The sequence below is a fragment of the Patella vulgata genome, chromosome 1 (genome assembly GCF_932274485.2).
Source record: "Patella vulgata chromosome 1, xgPatVulg1.2, whole genome shotgun sequence".
In the NCBI taxonomy this organism is placed as follows: Eukaryota; Metazoa; Mollusca; class Gastropoda; family Patellidae; genus Patella; species Patella vulgata.
In genome coordinates, this window is record NC_065879.2 from 79,271,288 (window position 1) to 79,290,811 (window position 19,524).

The 19,524-nt window shown below is 36.0% G+C and overlaps 1 protein-coding gene across 1 annotated transcript; it reads right to left on the reverse strand.

Moving 5' to 3' along the window:
* Nucleotides 1-67: 67 nt before the first annotated feature.
* LOC126814287 (uncharacterized) lies at nucleotides 68-16,799 on the reverse strand. The gene is made up of 4 exons (XM_050539373.2): nucleotides 16,693-16,799; nucleotides 14,576-14,910; nucleotides 12,686-13,855; nucleotides 68-3,027 (listed from the first exon to the last, which is right to left on the reverse strand). Exons 2-4 carry the CDS (start codon nucleotides 14,880-14,882, stop codon nucleotides 2,741-2,743), a joined length of 1,764 nt encoding a protein of 587 aa, XP_050395330.1. The 5' UTR covers nucleotides 14,883-14,910; nucleotides 16,693-16,799; the 3' UTR covers nucleotides 68-2,740.
* Between the last annotated feature and the right edge of the window lie 2,725 nt (nucleotides 16,800-19,524).

The following is a 19,524-nucleotide window of genomic DNA, read 5'->3' on the forward strand; positions in this document are numbered from 1 at the left end:
CTTACTGGGCCTGACGTTGCTTAACTTCAATGTTCAGACCAGAACTGATTTTTTTTTCTTGTAAATAATTTTATTCAAAAAATATTACATGTAATTACAAATTTCTAAATATACCATTTATATACATGTATCACCTGCAGCCAAAACGTGTAGAGAAATACAATTCCACAACAAGTTTCTCCATGCTAAACAAACTATACATTTTTATAAAGCTTATTTAAACCAAAATGCAGAAAACTAATGGACAAGGGAACATACGGAAGTTTGGATCTCCTTTTATAGAAGGGGATCACGTGGCTAAGTGGGTAAGACGCCGGCTTGCTAGCCTGGAGGTCGGGTGTTCCAATCCCTGCATTGGCCGAGAAAGTTCATCCAGATTTTCCGGAGTGGTTTCCCCTTGTCAGTGATGCAGGACGGAGGGCCTGACAAGGACAGCTGTCTAGTTGTTTGGATGGGATGAAAAACCGAGGTCCCGTGTACATATTGGCGTGCACGTAAAAGATCCCTTGGCAGGTGGAAATTGATATAAGAGTAGGCCGTAGCGCCGCTGCCCGGGCAAAATTTCCCTCATAGCACACTGTATGGCGTATGCCCGTCTTCATTAGCCCAGTTTAGGAGCAAAACAGTAGGACGTTAAACCCCACTTCATTTCATTTCATTTCCTTTTATAGAAAATATCAATAATTATTGATAACAGTATTTATAGTCTGGAGGCTCAGTGCGGGGATGCGCATAAAACCAGACTCAACTTTTCTATAGTACAATTTTGCGTAGAATGTGACTCCGAGTGGTAATCAGTCTGCCATTGGGGTTGTTTTCGAGATATTTTTGATACAAGCCTCAAAGTGTTTTGGTTCTGTTGTTCAGTAATATACACCCTTAGACCTTACAGTCACAGCTTAATGGGGAGTAACTGCTGCATAAATGTATGTTAGCTGTAAATGAGAGTATTTTCCATTTTTGGATAATCAAGGGGAGAGAACTCCCGAGACTTCAAAGAAAGAAGCATGGTCTTTTTTTATGAATGAATAGATGTATGAAAATAATAAATGTATGAACTATAGAAATATCTTCATTGTGTACACCAGTGATGGGATTTCAAAATTTTTCTTGTCGGACATTTTTACCGAAAATAAAGGGACATAACTCTTATCGTTATTTAAGATGGCAGTTTTCAGACCACACACAAAAATCACGTGTAAACAAAATATTCAAATTCGTCTGTAATATAAAAATAGGTGCAACTCGTTATTTTTCATATTTAATTCCCGTACGGTATACAAATTTATGTCAGTAATATTTCTACAAAATTCGTAATACGATAGAATGAAAGCGTGCCCACTACTGCCGATCTGTACTGTTTCAAATTCCTCCAAAATTACCGTATTTTCGGGTCATAAGTCGCTACATTTTTCAGCAGAAGTCCGGCATTCGTCTTATACTCCGTTACGACTTATGTACAGAGGGTAAGAATGTGATATCCCGAAATTTTTTGGGCAATAAACGTCGCTATACCACAACGAGAAATTACACCATCCGCTAAATAATCGCATTCTACTCTAGCACGCGCTATCGTCTAAAACAATTAAGTACTTACACTATTCCAATCGACATATTCGTCAACATTGCCTAGATTACTTATTTCTTTATTTAAAAACATAAACCCCATATAAATATGATCATCAAAATAGAATCTTTTCTTCGACATTAGAAACGTGAATTTAGTCACGTATTCATTTCATAATTTCACGCGTCTCGCGAAATTTCTAATACCGGTTAAGCACTCGGCAGATTCCGTTACTCTACATCTAGCCTCGGCTGTATGACGGTAAGTGATATGTACCTAATCAGATTTTCTTCAAACAAGGACAACTTTGCTCTGAAAATTCTAAACACGCTTCGAACGAGGCAATTTTGATAACTTCTTTCTAAAACCGGCAAGTTCGTAGGTACATATCACTTACCGTCATACAGCCGAAGCTAGATGTAGAGTAACGGAATCTGCCGAGGTTTTCCGAGTGCTGTATCCGCGTACTCGCAATGAATGTCTTGTATTTTTCGGATATGTGTGTGTACACTGTACACCCCCACAACACACTTATGCAAGATCTATTTCCACGTTCCAAAGTAAAAGTTTGGTGCTAAGACTACCTTAAGATACATTTTAAATGTGCCTATTATTAATTAGAACAGGTTTCGCACATTTATTGCTTTAAATCTTCTTAGTGCTAAAACGGAAAATTTCACCTTTTGACCTCCAGGGTCACAAAGAACAATTAAGGTGAATTTAGCAAGGTTACATTTTTATTGAAAGGGTAATTACTTTTGATTATTTTCAGCTTATTTTCATGATACAAGAATGGCTGCACATTTACTTTCAGTGCAAATGAACTCATTTGACCTTTGACCCTGATAATCACGAAAACACCCCAGCGGCGGAATGATTACCACTCAGCATCTTATTCTATGCAAAATTTTACAATAGAAAAGTTGGGTCTGGTTTTGTGCCCATTTGTTAGACATCCACGCTCACTGAGCCTCTGGTCTATTAGTTTAAACACAATCTGAATAAAATACAGATCTATATTTCGTTACGGTTTTTTTTATACTTTCGATGGCCTTCACTACATGAAGATCTGACTGGTTGTAGTAAAAGGCAGCGTCAGAGGTCACACGAATGGCTTTTGACCCTATGACGTCAGACATTGATTCATCAATCAGCGTGGACGTTTCTTGTGGTTTACCCACAGTTCCGTGCATCGCACACCAAGAAGTTACCATAACAGATGTTGTCTCGTGAAGCACTTTTTGTATCAAAACAGTCCAGTTTACAACTCTGTCTCATAATAGGCTCTAGCCTGGTCATCACAAGGAGCAGAATAATAACAAAAAATAGCACTGATACCAGTAATGTAACATGTATAATGCCACTCTGGTCATTAGAATGCAAGGTAGCATAACGTGCTGGGTAGTTCTCTTTATAAGCTTCCATCTTGTTAAGTAGGCCTATGTTTTCATATCTCTTATCTGCAAAATAGTAATAGGGATTGGAAGTGTCATCTGGTCAATACTAATAGATAAAATTTTGGTAATTTAACTATTTTAGATTATATCTCTAAACTCTAATATTTATCAAAATGGTGGCGGTGGTGTTGTGTACATAAGGTGCAGAATAGATCGGCGTGTGTCTATTCCTATTAGACATTCAGCTTTTATGATATTGTTGGTTGTAAGGGATTCCTATATTGCTCATGGAATTAAATTGAAGGTAGATAAATCCTAAAGATTTAATGTTAATAAGGTATGTGGGCTTTATTAAACTTTTGCTGCTACGTATATATTGCCCGTTTACATTTATATTGTCAATTATTTACTCAATTGAGTAAATCATTTAATACTTTGAATTAAGCATAACATTATCAAAGATAGGTTGCCAGGAAACGAAACATATGCCCACAGCAGCTATATCGTCCGGGCAGTCAACAAGAGTCATCGCATATTTTTACTTTTTTCGGTAATGAAACATTTATAATGCATTAAAATTTAGAGTAACAACTCATTAAGTAATTATCAGAAAACCATTAGAATTTGTTTGGTTTTTATAAAGTTCTGTCCCATGCTAACATTTAGTATACAAAACTTTCAACATCATCATGGATTTAGCTGTTCAAGTCATAAAAATTCATTGAAAATCAATCGTCTCAAGGCCTTAAACTCTGTGTATCAATCTGAAGTCAATCGGAAGATAACTTTAGCCTCTAGAGCGCCACAAGATTTTTCAAAGTGATCAAGGGCCATAACTTTCGCAATAATTATCAGAAATTGTTGAAAATTAATGATTCTTCGTCTCATGACCTTGTGTATCAATTTAAAGTCAAACGGATATTAACTTTAGCCTCTAGGACATTTACAAGATTTTTTGGAGTGATCAAGGGCCATAACTCTGGCAGTAATTATCAAAAATCGCTGAAAAGGACACAGCGGACAAGCAAACTCTCGGGGGTGGCTCCATCCGTTTTCATCCGCTCCAGAAATGGACAAAATTGACGAAAATTTGAGAAAACAGAACAGAAAAGAACGAACGGGGGAAGTATGTAGCAGGGATGTTAAATGGATATTCATCGGAAGCCTAGCGGATGGAAGTGGATGACAGCTCCGAAGGGGTTAGGCAAACTCCAGACATCCTTCAATATACCAGATACATCCCAGATACAAACGCTTTGTCCGTTTTGAAAACTTTATATACGAGATACATACGCTTACATCCTTTCTATTTCCGTCCTACTAACGATGTATAGACGTTACATGTACCTCATCTTTCCTCCCTCGTTCCGTTTTCAACTGGAGCAGATGTGAGTTGCAAGGATGCACAGAGGATGCAGAGAGGATACAGTGGACGTTAAACGATGATAACGGACATGGAACGTTTGGTGCTCGTATATGTCGCGCATTTACATCGTACACGGCAGAAAGTTCATCCGTTATAAAAGTTTTGTGCAGCTCAAAACTTTCTGCACGGATGAAATCAAAGTGAACGGATGCTCGATAGATAGAGCGTATGCAACACGTATGCAATGAGTACACAGCGGATGCATGGCGTTTTCAAACGGAGGGCACGTTTTTTTCGCCGTTTTACATCCTCTTTGCAACCGTAAGTGCAGTGGGACCAGGCCTTTAAATACTGTGCCTTTAACGTCCACAAGATTTTTTAAAGTGATCAAGGGCTATAACTCTGGCAGTAATTATCGGAAATCGCTGAAAATCAATAGGCTTCTTCGTCTCATGACCTTAAACACTGTGTATAAATTAACTTTAGCCTCTAGAGCGTCCACAAGATTTTTTAAAAAGTGATGTAGGCAAATTCTGGCCTACATCTGAACCTAACCAACCTCTCAACTCTTGTATCCTTCCGCATCAAAATTATGAATATTCACCCAAACCTGGCAGAAAATGTATTTTCAAACACCTTTCTTTCATTCTACACCAAAATGTCAACAAAAATCGTCATGCAAAAGGGGGAAGTACATGTAACATCACCAAAGGAATCTGTCTTATAGCTATGTTTTACCATCCCTGGCTAACATATGTACATATAAACTAAAATATGTGCAATAAATATGAATTATGGTTAAAAATAGGCCTTGATGAAAAATAAAAGGCCTTGATGAAAGAAAAAAATGCCATATTTGATCTATGACCACCTCTCTCTAATAAAAGGGTCACAGAATACACAATTTTCACAAATTTGGGAAAATTTCAATGTTTTCAACATCTCAAGGCTCAGAGGCACCATACAAATCTTTATTGTAATTCTTGTGCTGAAGCAAGATGTTTGGACCTTTACATCAATTGCCTGAAAAAATGAAGTCCAAAAAGTAGTTATGACAGAGTTGAAAACATAAAGGAGGCCTGAAAAGGAGCAAAATTAACATTTAAATGTTCTATAAGTAACATAAATGCAACAAATACCACAAATCCTAGATTGTGATAAGAAAATATTGAACATTAAGCTGACATTTACACATCTACACCATTTTTATATCAGTGTGTTGTCTCATTGGCCTGACATGTCTCTGGGATCTAAGTTTGACTTTAAACAAAACGGGTTAGAAATCTTTGAAATGTACAAAATAACTATTTATTGGTGAAAAATAACATTCCTAGCTGTAATTCAACCACAAATTCCATTTGCTATCATTTAATTGTCAACACAGATGCAAATAAATCTCTCAAAACACATTAATAAAAGATAGGTTGCCAAGCAACGAAACATACACCCACAGCAGCGAAATCATCTGAAATCATTGTAGGTAATTGGGGGCGTTTCCAAGACAGTTCCATACAGATCAGATTATAACTTTTGTCGTTTGAAGGTTCACAAGGTTCTACAAACTGAAACAAGGGTCTCAACTCTGGAAGTAATCTACAGAATTGTTGAAATTTGACAGGCTTTTTCGTTTTACTAATTTTATATAATGCATATAAATTTCATACAGATCAGATGGTCACTTTTGTCATTCAAACATTCACAAGGTTCACAATCGCCATAACTCTAAAAATTATTGATGGAAATTGCTGAAATTCAACAGACCTCTGTTTCACAAATTTAAATGATGCATATAAATTTCATATATCAGATGATAACTTTCATCAATCGAGCATTAACAAGGTTGAACAAAAAGAAACAAGGGTCATAACTCTAGAAGTAATTATTGTGAATTGCTGAAATTCAAAAGGCTTCGTGGTTTCACTAATTTAAATAATGCATTAGAGCGTTCACAAGGTTCAACAAGCCAACAGTGAGGCTGATGTCCCCCGCCGAAATTGCAAAATAAATAGATGACACATATTAATTAATCGCACATTTATTTTTTTCAGTAAGTTTCATAACTCTCTATCATATAGAATCAAGATTATCTTGTCCCAAACCATCTACAAATGAAATCGATTAGCTCTGCTTAGTTTCAGCTCGAAATGTTGTAGCACAATGGGCCTTTCTGTCTGACATGGAAAGCGGGGATACCAAAAACCGGTCGCCACATCCTACGTACGACCCATGCATCTTTTCTTCCTACATATTTTAGTAGCCTTGTGATCGTCTAGAATTTGTCTCTAGCTGTCTTTGCTTCCACTTCACGTTGTGTATTTACTTCTTACTGTTTTCTTAAGACGTTTGTCTTCTCAGTAGTTATAACAATGCAACTGTTTGTTTATACATTTTATATATCAGGCTGGATACATATAAGCATAGTATAGATTACAATACTAAAGTCAGGCTGACCTTAAAAATATCTTTGTTTCACCAAACCCGACCCACAATCGAGGAGAAGGGTCGGTAGGTCGGTTTTTTTTTCAGATTTTTTTTTTAAGAGCTAATTTGACAGCTTGATAATTTTTCGGGTGCAAACATTCGTCTTCTTTTATTGGCAAACAAATCAATGACATCGGGATTTTTCTTGATGCACGACTCGCACACAAATTGCCACAAACTCACGTTTGAAACTCCCTCAACACGTTTTTAACGATCGTGCGGGTTGTGCCTTCATTTTTCTCGAAAACGGATATTGAAAATATCGTCGTCATGTTTAAAACGACGCCCCACAGACATAGAGGCAGAATCATTTCGTGGGAATGGACGTGCTTTCGTCTGCAACCATTTTGTTGAGAAGCGACACCTATGACGCTTTCGTCTTGATCAACCAGTTTCAATAATGAATCAAACCATAGCCATAGTAAAGGGAAATAACTCTCGTGATATATTTCAGGTTGACACACAAAATAAAATAAAAAGATCGCGGAAAAGTGCAATAAAATAATTTAAGTCGGGGGTGGTTTTAGTTAGTCGGTCGCGTTAGGCGAAACAAAGATATTTTTAAGGTCAGCCTCATTCTCAAACCCTAGCCAGCCAGACTCGATGTGGGCGAGTCTGCTGATAGAAATGGTTACATCTTTCCCCTTCTGGAATCAAGCTGCTGTCTAGGAACTCAGATGGAACCTCTCTAGAATCTAATGGAGGTCTGATTTAAAAGTTTACTATGGTTACTTTTATAGGACTCATGAATATCACGCACAGAACAGCCTGTTCATGGCCCTGAACCTGTGCAATTTCTGATATGATTGGTTAAATAATAAGCCAAATGATGTAATTAGTATATTTCCACTCACGTGTAACCTGGTAACATGTTGTTGACACATAGAAGCAGCTATGTTTTGGTTCTATAACTCTTTTCATGTGTCAACCTGTCACTTACATTTTTAGTGTACATTTAGTAAAATTAATTTGCATTTTAAATAGACTCATACCATAGCTAATATACTGACAATAGAGAATAATTTGTAAAGATACAAATATCGTTTAAACCACCTTATATCTCTATTCCTTGTCTATAAATTTAAAGATAGGTTGCCAGGCAACGAAATATACGCCCACAGCAGCTAAATCGTCCGGGCAGTCAACAAGTGTTGTCGCATATTTTTACTTCTTTCGGTAATGAAACATTTATAATACACTAAAATCTGATTAAGAGTAACAACTCATGAAGTAATTATCAGAAAACCATTAGAATTTGTTTGGTTTTTATAAAGTTCTGCCCCATGCTAACGTTTAGTATACAAAACTTTTAATATCATGGATTTAGCTGTTCAAGTCATAAAAATTCATTGAAAATCAATATACTTGTTCGTCTCAAGCTCTTAAACTCTGTGTATCAATCTGAACTCAACTCTGGCAGTAATTATCGGAAATCGCTGAAAACCAATAGGCTTCTTCGTCTCATGACCTTAAACACTGTGTATAAATTTAAAGTCAATCGGATATTAACTTTGGCCTTAGAGCGTCCACAAGATTTTTTGAAGTGATCAAGGGCCATAACTCTGGCAGTAATTATCGAAAATCGCTGAAAATGAATAGACGTCTTTGTCTCATGACCTTAAACACTGTGTATAAATTTAAAGTCAATCGGATATTAATCAATAGGATTCATCGTCTCATGACCTTAAACACTGTATATAAATTTAAAGTCAATCGGATATTAACTTTGACCCGTAGAGCGTCCACAAGAATTTTTAAAGTGATCAAGGGCTATAACTCTGGCAGTAATTATCGGAAATGGCTGGAAATCAATAGGCTTCTTCGTTTCATGACCTTAAACACTGTGTATAAATTTCAAGTCAATCGGATATTAACTTTGGCCTGTAGAACATCCACAAGATTTTTTGAAGTGATCAAGGGCCATAACTCTGGCAGTAATTATTGTAAATCGCTGAAAATCAATAGGCTTCTTCGACTCATGCCCTTAAACACTGTGTATAAATCTAAAGCCAATCGAATATTAACTTTAGCCTCTAGAGCGTCCACAAGATTTTTTGAAGTGATCAAGGGCCATAACTATGGCAGTAATTATCGAAAATCACTGAAAATGAATAGACTTCTTCTTCTCATGACCCTAAACACTGTGTATAAATTTCAAGTCAATCGGATATTAACTGTGGCCTCTAGATCGTCCACAAGATTTTTCAAAGTGATCAAGGGCCATAACTCTGGCAGTAATTATCGGAAATCGGTGAAAATCAATAGGCTTCTTCGTCTCATGACCTTAAACACTGTGTATAAATTTAAATTTAATCGGATGTTAACTTTAGCCTCTAGAGCGTCCACAAGCAATTGTGGATGCCGGACAGGTGCAACAACAATATACGAACACATTTCAATGTGGGCATATAATAAAAACTGAAACTTTCTACCCCGTCACCAACGAAACAAGGGCCAAAGTTATTTTAAGTCTTTCTCTCCCTTCTCTTTTTCCCCCTTTTGCATGCCCATTTTTGTTGACTTCTTGCTGTAGAATGGAAGAAAAGGGTTTGAAAATACATTTTCTGCAAGGTTTTGGTGAATATTCATGATTTTGAGGTGGAAGGATACAAGAGTTGAGACGTTGGTTAGGTTCAGATGTAGGCCAGAATTTGCATGTTTACTTATCTCTACTTCCAGCTTGTATATCTCAAGTTTTTCATGGTGAACTTCATACAGTACATGCTTTTGGGCAAGATTTTGCCACATGTTGCTCATCTGTGGCAGAAAGCGTTCTACCAAATGAAAATTTGGGAAAAAGTTAGAGCCGGTCTAAGAGATGTGAATTAACATTAAAGTCAATGAGGAAATCTTTAGTGATTTGTGGCCTGTCTGTGTGTGACAAGGCTGTGACTAATATGCCTTAGCTTTGAAAATATGAAGAATTCTTAGAAAATATGTATAAAATATTTTGACTACAGAAAAACTAAAAAAAAGTTAAAAAAAAAAATCAAAGTTTGGAGAAAAATTGTGATTCTTCTGCAATTTTCTCAATTTTCAGTTTTTATTTAATTTCTAACAGTAAGTAAAATATTTTAATATCAAATTTTGGCTTATTCAGCCTCAGAAAGCACAGATAAAGTGAACAGTATTGTAATTTCACCAAATTTTGTCTAAAAATCAGGAATATTCACATAAAATCTCCATATTCTCCCATTTCGATGTAGAAATTAATCCTTTCATGACTACTCAAATGAGTCAAAATGTCTAAAAATGCCCTTTTTTTTCATTGCTAATATAGGCTAACATAGATGGGATCTATAAGTTTGTCAGATTTAGAAATAGCTCCAACTTTCCTACAGAAAATTGAAAATTGGTAACACTGAATTAATAATGTACAGCATATATGGGTTTGTACAAAATGTTCAAAACAGGTGTTGGCTCAATTTTGCCACTACTTTACGCAGAAGAAGCATTTTTTTCTTCTTTGAAACATTAAATTCTTGCATTTGCTTTACATGTATGTAGAAAGCAATATTCAAGTCTTTCTAGACATTTTTCACTCCGCCATTCCGTTGAGAGAGACTATACATGTAAATGCCCCACCCCACCCCTTTTTATTAATGTGTTTTGAGAGATTTAATTGCACCTGTGTTGACAATTAAATGATAGTAATCGGAATTTGTGGTTGAATTACAGCTAGGAATGTTATTTTTCACCAATAAATAGTTTTTTGTACATTTCAAGGATTTCTAACCTTTTTTGTTTAAAGTCAAACTTAGAACCGTGAGGCATTTCAGGCCAATGAGACCACACCCTGATACAAAACTGGTGTAGATGTGTAAATGTCAGCTTAATGTTCAATATTTTCTTATCACAATCTAGGTTTGGTGGTATCTGTTGCATTTATGTTACTTATAGAACAGTAAAATGTTAATTTTGCTCCTTTTTCAGACCTCCTTTCTGATGTCAATGCTGTCATAACTAATTTTTTGACTTCATTTTTTCAGGATATTGATGTAAAGGTCCAAACATCTTGCTTCAGCACAAGAATTGCAATAAAGATTTGTATGGTGCCTCTGAGCTTTGAGATGTTGAAAACATTGAAATATTTCCAAATTTGTGAAAATAGTGTAATCTGTGACCCTTTTGTAAGAGAGGGGTGGTCATAGACCAAATGTGCCATTTTTTTCTTTCATCAAGGCCTATTTTTAACCATAATTCATATTTATTGCACATATTTTAGTTCATATGTACATATGTGAGCCAGGGATGGTAAAACATAGCTATTAGACAGATCCTTTTGGTAATGTTACTTCTGCAACCAAAGATTAGATTGATTCAGTCAGTGACATGTTTAGCGGGTGGGGATACATGTTTCAGTATAGATCTCTAAAATTACCATTAATGCAACTGATTTGTGATTTTTGGTTTGCATATTGTCCAGGGTTTCTAAAAATGTATTCTTTGCCAGTCTGGATATCTAAAAAAAGTAGAAAATTATTATTTTTTTTGAAAGATGCTACATTTTTATGACATGGCAGTAAAAAATTATATTTTTGAAACAAATTCCAGATTATGAGTGTTTTCTGTGTAATTTGTTTGTAACTTGTTTAATTTTTTCACAGAACCTAAATACTGCCTTTAATAAGAAAGATTTTTAAATTTTAGCACAAAAGGCCCATGGACCTGAGATGCACCACTGTACATAATGCAGCATGTATACTTAAAGGGCCATCATTTTTGCAGTTATTCTTTGATTTGATTTTCTTTCACCGGTATGTTGCCAGAACATATGGGAAGCATATAAAAAAGGCCTTTTGGGGATACCTGAAGTTACAGCCCTATATAGGACACAGATCACCAAATATTTCCATGCCGTCATCCACGAAACAAGGGTCAAAGTTATTTTTAGTCTTTCTCTCCCTTTCCCTTTTTCTCCCTTTTGCATGGCGATTTTTGTTGACTTTTTGGTGTAGAATGGAAGAAAAGGGTTTGAAATACATTTTCTGCCAGGTTTTGGTGAATATTCATGATTTTGAGGCAGAAGGATACAAAAGTGTATTAGAGGTTGGTTAGGTTGAAATGTATGGCCGAAAATTGCACGTTTACTTGTCTCTTCTTCCAGCTTGTGTATCTCATGTTTTTCATGAAGGACCTCATACATGCTTTTGGGCAAGATTTTGCCACATGTTGCCCCCTCTGTGGCAGAAAGTGTTCTACTTAACGAAAATTTGGGAAAAAGTTAAAGCTGGTCTAAGAGACGTGAATTAAAGTCAATGGGGAAATCTTTAGTGATTTGTGGCCGTATCTTTGGCCAAGTCAAATAAGAGTTGCGCCCCTTCCTGCAATAAATCCCATAGATCTTGCATTAATATAAACAAACATGAATCGTGACGATGAATTAGCTAAAAAAAATTAAGAGTGTTAGATATTGAACTGGCGCTGTTTATGATAATGTAAAAGACCGGATAATCTAGCCAATGACCAACCTATTTTTCTCAAATGTTGACAACGCATCCAGACTTACGAATATTTTTCTGGATGATAGAGACTACACCTAGAGTGTCCACAAGCTAAGAACATGATTTGCCGTACAATCAGGGGCCATAATCCATGAAGTTTCGGTTCGATACATGCCAATATCGAAAGGAACCAAGATCTTTTGGAAATAAACCTATATTTCAATTTTCATCAAAATCAGATAAGAATTGTGACTTGTAGTGTGGCCACAAACAAATTGTGGACGGACATGGGCGATGACAATATATCATGTCCACATGAAAATGTGGGGGTATAAAAAGAGAGTTGTCTATCTTTAATCACGAAAGTCAACAATCACGCTCCTTAAATTGTAAAAAAATTTATTGACATAATTACATCAACTTTACTTACCACGCTGAATTATGCTGCTTTGGGTAGCTTCCATTTTTAAGTGCTTAATAAGTATACGATATGCTTTTCTGTATTTTTTGGTATTATGCTGTAAGATATCCACAAGGTGATCCACTGTTGCTATTGATGGCTTTATTGTAACTATATCTTTTCTCTCTTTATCATTCAAATAACCCCGATTCACAAGGATATCACAAAGACTACCGATGTCTACACTTTTAATATCAGCCGTCCTTTTTAAATCCTCAACATTTTCTTGTGTCTGCAAATCTACTGGTTCAGTTGTCTTGGGGCTATCAGACATCATTTTGTCTTCCTTTGGTACATTTTGTTCGTGTGATAGAGATAGGTCTTCCTGTTCTTGGTATCTCTTCAATTTAACCTTCATATCTTCCAGTTCCTTCTCCTTTGCCCTTTTCTGGTCCTCAGATTCCTCCAATTTCTTTTTCATATCTTCATAATCCTCCAACTTCTTTTTCAATTCTTGATTTTCATTCTTCATCTTATTTCTCTCCTCCTCCAACTGTAGCATCTTTTGGCGATACAACTCCGTGGCCTTTTCAAACATATCATGTGTGTAATATTGAAACTCATTTTCTTTTATGGTTTTTAAAATCAGCTCCTGAATATCAGTCACGCCGTTTTGAGGATTGTCGTTGTTTATTAAAGCATATCTACGACCACAGTATTCATCTAAAAACAATCTAAATTCATCCGGTGCTTTTTTGATATATTCATCAAATGATACATCTTTTAATCGATCTTTGTTTGTAAAAACAATCACACCATATTTGTTAAGACACTCACCGAACATGTCTTTATAATTTTCAATTGTTGTCATTATGGACGATGTAATCCGATCAACTTTTAAGACGAAGCAGAAAATATGTGGTCCTGGATAAAGCTTGAATATGCATTTAACTAGTTCTTCATTTATTTCCGAATTAGATTTTCTTACATCTGATAATCCAGGCGTATCCAATAGTTTGAAGGATATATCTTTACCCCTCAGGTTTATCACATTTGTTAGTGAGCGGTTCTCTGTGGTTACAGAACTTGCGCTTACTTGAGATATAAATCCATTATTTCCAGACAATCCCAATAAATTATTGCCTAGGGCACTTTTACCAGCACCTATCTCGCCAATTAACATAATACGCATTGTTCGATCTGCAAAGAGTAAACAATAAAGGAAACATATAGAATTGAGTTAAAAGGTTTCCACGAAACTGAAAATACAGAATTACAATGATTAAGATCAAACCATTTTCTATCAAACATGAACCGACTGAGGCACGGTATCTAAAGGCACATGAGCCTATAGCCAGAGCAAAATGAACGATTCCACCTTTAATCAAGGAAATGGAGGAGGTAAAAATATTTTAATCGCACCTCTACCCCTAACGCACGCTGCGGTATCCCCCTTGGTGGAAGCAGATGTTAAGCCGCAAGAATGAACAAACTACAGCCGCCGCTAAAAAATCAAGACTGCTTTTCAAAATTTCTGCGATTTAAATTAATTTGTTGTTGAGATATCACCATCTAACAGGTAATTCAAACATAACGCTAGCAGGGTATTCTTCCGCCTTAAGCAATCTAAAAATGCAATAATAACATGCAAAATATCCAATCAAAACAATTATGATCTATTTCCCTTCTACAAAAAGTTACCTAAATATCTTAAATAATAATGTAAGGCGATATGAAATAGAGGCCCTGTAGCTATAGGTCGGGTAGCGAAAATATGAGGCGTATATTTCAGAATTTTAACGAAGCCAACAAACAGATGCATTTTTGTGCTTTTGGCCATTTTGGCAGAACCGAACCGGCCGAATTCCAATGTACTTTTAAACTTGCTCTGAATACAGGTTTAATAAACGGTTCACTTACCGTCTAATAATAATTTAGCCAAACTATTATGACCTGTTTCCTGTAGAGTTTCAACAAATGATATAAATCCACCTCTACAATCATCCATCAATAGGTTTATCAGTCTTTGGACTTTATCAACATCACAGTTCTCCGCATCAATAGTTTCTCTGTGACGCCGTGTAAGAACCCCCTTGCCATCCAAGCAAGAAATAAGAGGCTGTGGATTTGCAATTCCATCAATAAGTTTCATTTTAGATTTTTTCATTTTTGATAAGTCATCATCGACCATAGGACCTCTTTCATTTGCTCTGTGACCCTCTGCCATTTTTGTTGGTTGGATTAAATTGATGTGTCTGAAAATAGAATCGCAAACATTATCAGTACTCTGACTCGATCACCATTACCTTTCTGTTCATCTATCAAATCTATGATATAGTGTAAGAACTAGTGTAAGAACAGCCTTGTTATCTAGATAAGTTATAAAAGCCTCTGGATATAGCAAAATATAGCAAAATATATCAACACAAGTCGATAAATGTAAAAAAGACCAAGACTTTGCCGATTTTTATTTTTACTTTATGGACGAGTGTTGATACTTTTTGATTTTGATATTAAAAAAAAGACGAGTAGAAGATTTTATTTAACTCCCAACCCTTTCTTGCACGCACGCATGCACAAATAAATAAATATAATTCCTGTAAAGCAATATCTACTGAAGAATGTGTTATTGAGTCATATATGTAATTCCATCAACATGTTTTGTTTTAGCTTTTCGCATTGTTTGTATATCACCTTCGATCATAGGACCTGTTTCACTTGCGTTTTGGGTCTCCTGCATTCAATAAGGGCGGTGCTAATCGGCAATATTATCTATGAAATCAACCAAGCCCAAATATGGTGGACATCTTGGAATCCAATATGGCGCCTGCTTTAAGTGACTTTTAACAGTTTGTGAAGCTGGATATACTCACTAGATGCAGAAAGCATTGAAGTCTATTTTTGGCATTATAGTTTTTGAGATACAAATGACTGTCTAAAACGTGGTGGCCATCTTAAATTCCAATATGGCGGCCATTTGACCGAATTTCTGATACTTCTGTAATGTTCTTTGACATTGAAAATATGAGTTTATACTTGATTTTCTGTCCGAAATGCAGTAGAATTAAAAATATTGGCAAACTAAGTTATTTCGGTGGCCATTTTACAATTCAAGAAGCCAGCCATCAAAATCACCTTTTGGCACTTAAATGCCATTTACTATTTCGAAATCTATCTTGCAATCTTTCATAGGATAAGTTTTTGACTAACTGTTAGGGCCATCTGTACTTCTTATATGTATTTTTCCTGCATTCTATTATATATATATATGTTTCTCGCGGTTATGTATTCCGAAATTCAACAATATTTCGCTAATGATTGTATTGCTCCGAGTTCCAATGCTTGTTTGGCTAAACGTGTTTGATTATTCGTATGTTCGAGTTGTATCTCACTATGTTTTTCATATTGATCAGTATAATTGTAGGCCTACTGTTAGTGAGTAAGCCTATAGAATGTAATGCTGACATAGTACAATAGCTATACCTTGTCTAATAGTACTATAACTTATTGTGCATATAATGACTTTATGAAAGTGTCGATATAATACTGTAACATATACTCACAGTGTTAATCAGGGCCGTAGCCAGCTTGTTGGCTGTGGAGGGGCAGTGAACTTTTTTTTGCGTGGGGCGGGGGGGGGGGGGTGTCATGGAAATTGGACGGCCGCAAACAAGTTTTCCAGCCCAGAAAATCATTCTGTAGTGAACTCTGAACAGGGAACTTAGTGACAAGACAGAACATAACCAATAATAATTATTATGATGACCCCAGGCTGCTTTCTATTACAAACAGTGGGTATTTTAGAAATATGGTCGGAAACTTTTTCCGGGAGCCCCCCCCCCACTCTTACCACCGGCTGGCTACGGGGGTGGTGTTAATAAGCTGCAAAAGCTTAATTAATATTTGTATCTTCATGGCGATGTTCGTTTTCCTTTCGGTTTCATATTGGTAATTATAAAATCTACTGGGTACATACACATATACTCACTATGCTAACATATCGATACAATACTGTAACATACTATCTTTATACCCACCGTGTTATGAAGATGAAACCGCTTTAATTCTTAATTGAAAACCAATAAAAACAATCTTATATCATATATGAAGTACCCTGGTTCAGACGTTCAAGGGGAACCCCCTAAATCATCACGTGACACCAACTATATGGACACAGATCACTAAAGATTTGCCCATTGACTTTAATGTTAATTCTCGTCTCTTAGACCGGCTCTAACATTTCCCAAATTTTCGTTGGGTAGAACGCTTTCTACCACAGATGGAGCAACATGTGGTAACCTATTGCCCAAAAGCATGTAAGAGGTTCACTATGGAAAACTTGAGATACACAAGCTGGAAGTAGAGACATGAAAACATGCAATTTTGGACCCTACATTTCAACCTCTCAACTCTTGTATCCTTCCGCCTCAAAATCATGAATATTCACCAAAACTTGGTAGAAAATGTATTTTCAAACCCCTTTCTTCGATTCTACACCAAAAAGTCAACAAAAATCGCCATGCAAAAGGGGGAAAAAGGGAAAGGGAGAGAAAGACTAAAAATAACTTTCGCCCTACATTCGGTTTGACGGCGTAGAAATATTTCGTGAGCTGTGTCCAAATACGTCACCGAATCAGAATTTTTTTCGGTATGAATTGTCCTTTATAAATATAATTATAGGTTTCCTTGAGTATGACTTATTATCAGACAATTTTACTACAAATTAATATATTTTGTGTACACACAAATTATTTTCATATATACTATTTTTATTCAGAATTATTCATATTTAATTGATGTTCTCGGAAAATGCAATGAATTTAGTCTTTGTGTACCGAATGTTATGCAATATTGGGAAAACCCGTTTCTAATAAAATAAACATAATTCTTGAATTGGGTCAGTTTATTATAGTTGTTTCCCATTAGCCGTAATCCTTGTAGTGAATCTTGATTGCCAACGTGAATATTTGCCTTAGGACAATTATATGTTGCCGGATTGTTCATGTATTTTACAAGTGATGTTCTCGGAAAATCCAATGAATTTACTCGAGATGTACCAAATAAGCAATATGAAGAAACCCTATTTTCTAATACCTTTTTCTGAGAATTCTCAAGTTTTTCCCCGTCCACAATCATGGTGTTAGATGACCATCAGTTGAAATAAATACACAATATTTACCGCTGGTTGTATATATTGTAAGTACTGGTAGGAATTCAATAAATATGTGTACATTACAAATGTCCTAACGGAAATGTGTGATCATATCCAGCTTCAATAAATGCCAAAAAAATACCAAAAAATCACTAAATACCGAAAAAAACAACACTAATTACGCCTCCCCCCCCCCCCCAAAAAAAAAACAAAATAAAAAAAACAACCGAATACCAGTAGGGCTACGAATGGAGGCGCGGATCGTGCCCTTGGAGCCCTACTGGCAGCTGGGCGCTCAAATAAACCAATACATGCGGAGTCCGTTATTTTTCAATATTTAGGGGTTTTTTTAAAACGGTAATTAGTGTTGTATATTCGGTATTTAGTTACTTGTTGGTATTTAGGTTTTTGTTCGGATTTTGGGGGTAATTAGTATCAAGAAATCTTTTTCGTTATTTTTCTGTGTTTTTTGATACAATAACTCTCTTTCTAATTGAGCTAGAATGTTCAAACTTGGTGTAGGTGATTACTAGGTCAATACCTTGATGGAGTTCGAAGGTGAGCGTTTTCCGCTTAGGGTAAGCGGGGATAAGCAATGTGATTGGTTGATGCTTTGGGACACGATAACTTTAGGTCTAATTAAGTGAGAGTGATGAAAGCGTTTAGTTCATTACATCAATACCTTGACTAAGTTCGATAATAAGCATTTTCTGCTCAGGGTAAGCAGATCGATAAGTAATTTGATTGGCCAAAATATTTGAACACGGTAACTCTCCTTCTAATTGAGCTAGAATGTTCAAACTTGGTGTAGGTGTTTATTAGGTCAATACCTTGATGGAGTTCGAAGGTAAGCGTCTTCCGCTTAGGGTAAGCGGGGATAAGCAATTTGATTGGTTGATGCTTTGGGACACGATAACTTTAGTTCTAATTAAGTGAGAGTGATGAAAGCGTTTAGTTCATTACATCAATACCTTGACTAAGTTCGATAATAAGCATTTTCTGCTCAGGGTAAGCAGAGCGATAAGCAATTTGATTGGCCAAAATTCTTCGAGAATGTTATGATAATTCACAAAACGGGGCATTTGGAATTCGACTAGAAGAGATTTAATAAAACCACAGCCACACTAATCTGCAGCAAGATTATTAAACAAAATTGTCAATAAAGAAGAATTGTTAGCAGAAGAATTGTACAGTCCATATTTGAAATCCAGGTCTATCAGAAAAGTAGTAAATTATTCCTTTTAAAACCTTTACAAACTGCCTTTCCCGGCTGTATTCGTAGCCGCTGAAACCAGGTATACCTCTCTGGTCAGCCAGGGACTATGCACGCTGTTGCGACTGGAGACCATCTCCGTAAAAATAAAAATACACTATACTAGGGTTTCCAAAAATAGACATGAATCCAGCCAACCTTAGCTATGTTTACGCAACCCTAACATTCAATACTGAGAATGTAATCGTCATGGTTGCACACTTTCGACCAACCATTATGATGGAAGGCTACAACTATCATTGTGACGCATTCTGTATGATGTCAAAAGGCCCGCAACTCGCTGATCTTCACATTTTTTACTTTTTAAATTGGTAAAACTCTTTAGCATTGTATTTTTCCAAGCAATACAAGAACTGACGCGCCTAAAACTCAGACCTAACTTCTGAAATACTACATGGTCTTTCTAAGGACTTTGAAGCATGTCTTCCTACGAATGGTCAACAC

Excerpts from the sequence above, each read along its gene's own strand:
- LOC126814287 (XM_050539373.2), bottom strand. The coding sequence starts at position 14,882 with ATGGCAGAGGGTCACAGAGCAAATGAAAGAGGTCCTATGGTCGATGAT. Across the intron at positions 13,856-14,575 it reads GGCTAAATTATTATTAGACG|ATCGAACAATGCGTATTATG; the intron begins GTAAGTGAACCG and ends TACTCTTTGCAG. Across the intron at positions 3,028-12,685 it reads AAGCAGCATAATTCAGCGTG|ATAAGAGATATGAAAACATA; the intron begins GTAAGTAAAGTT and ends ACTATTTTGCAG.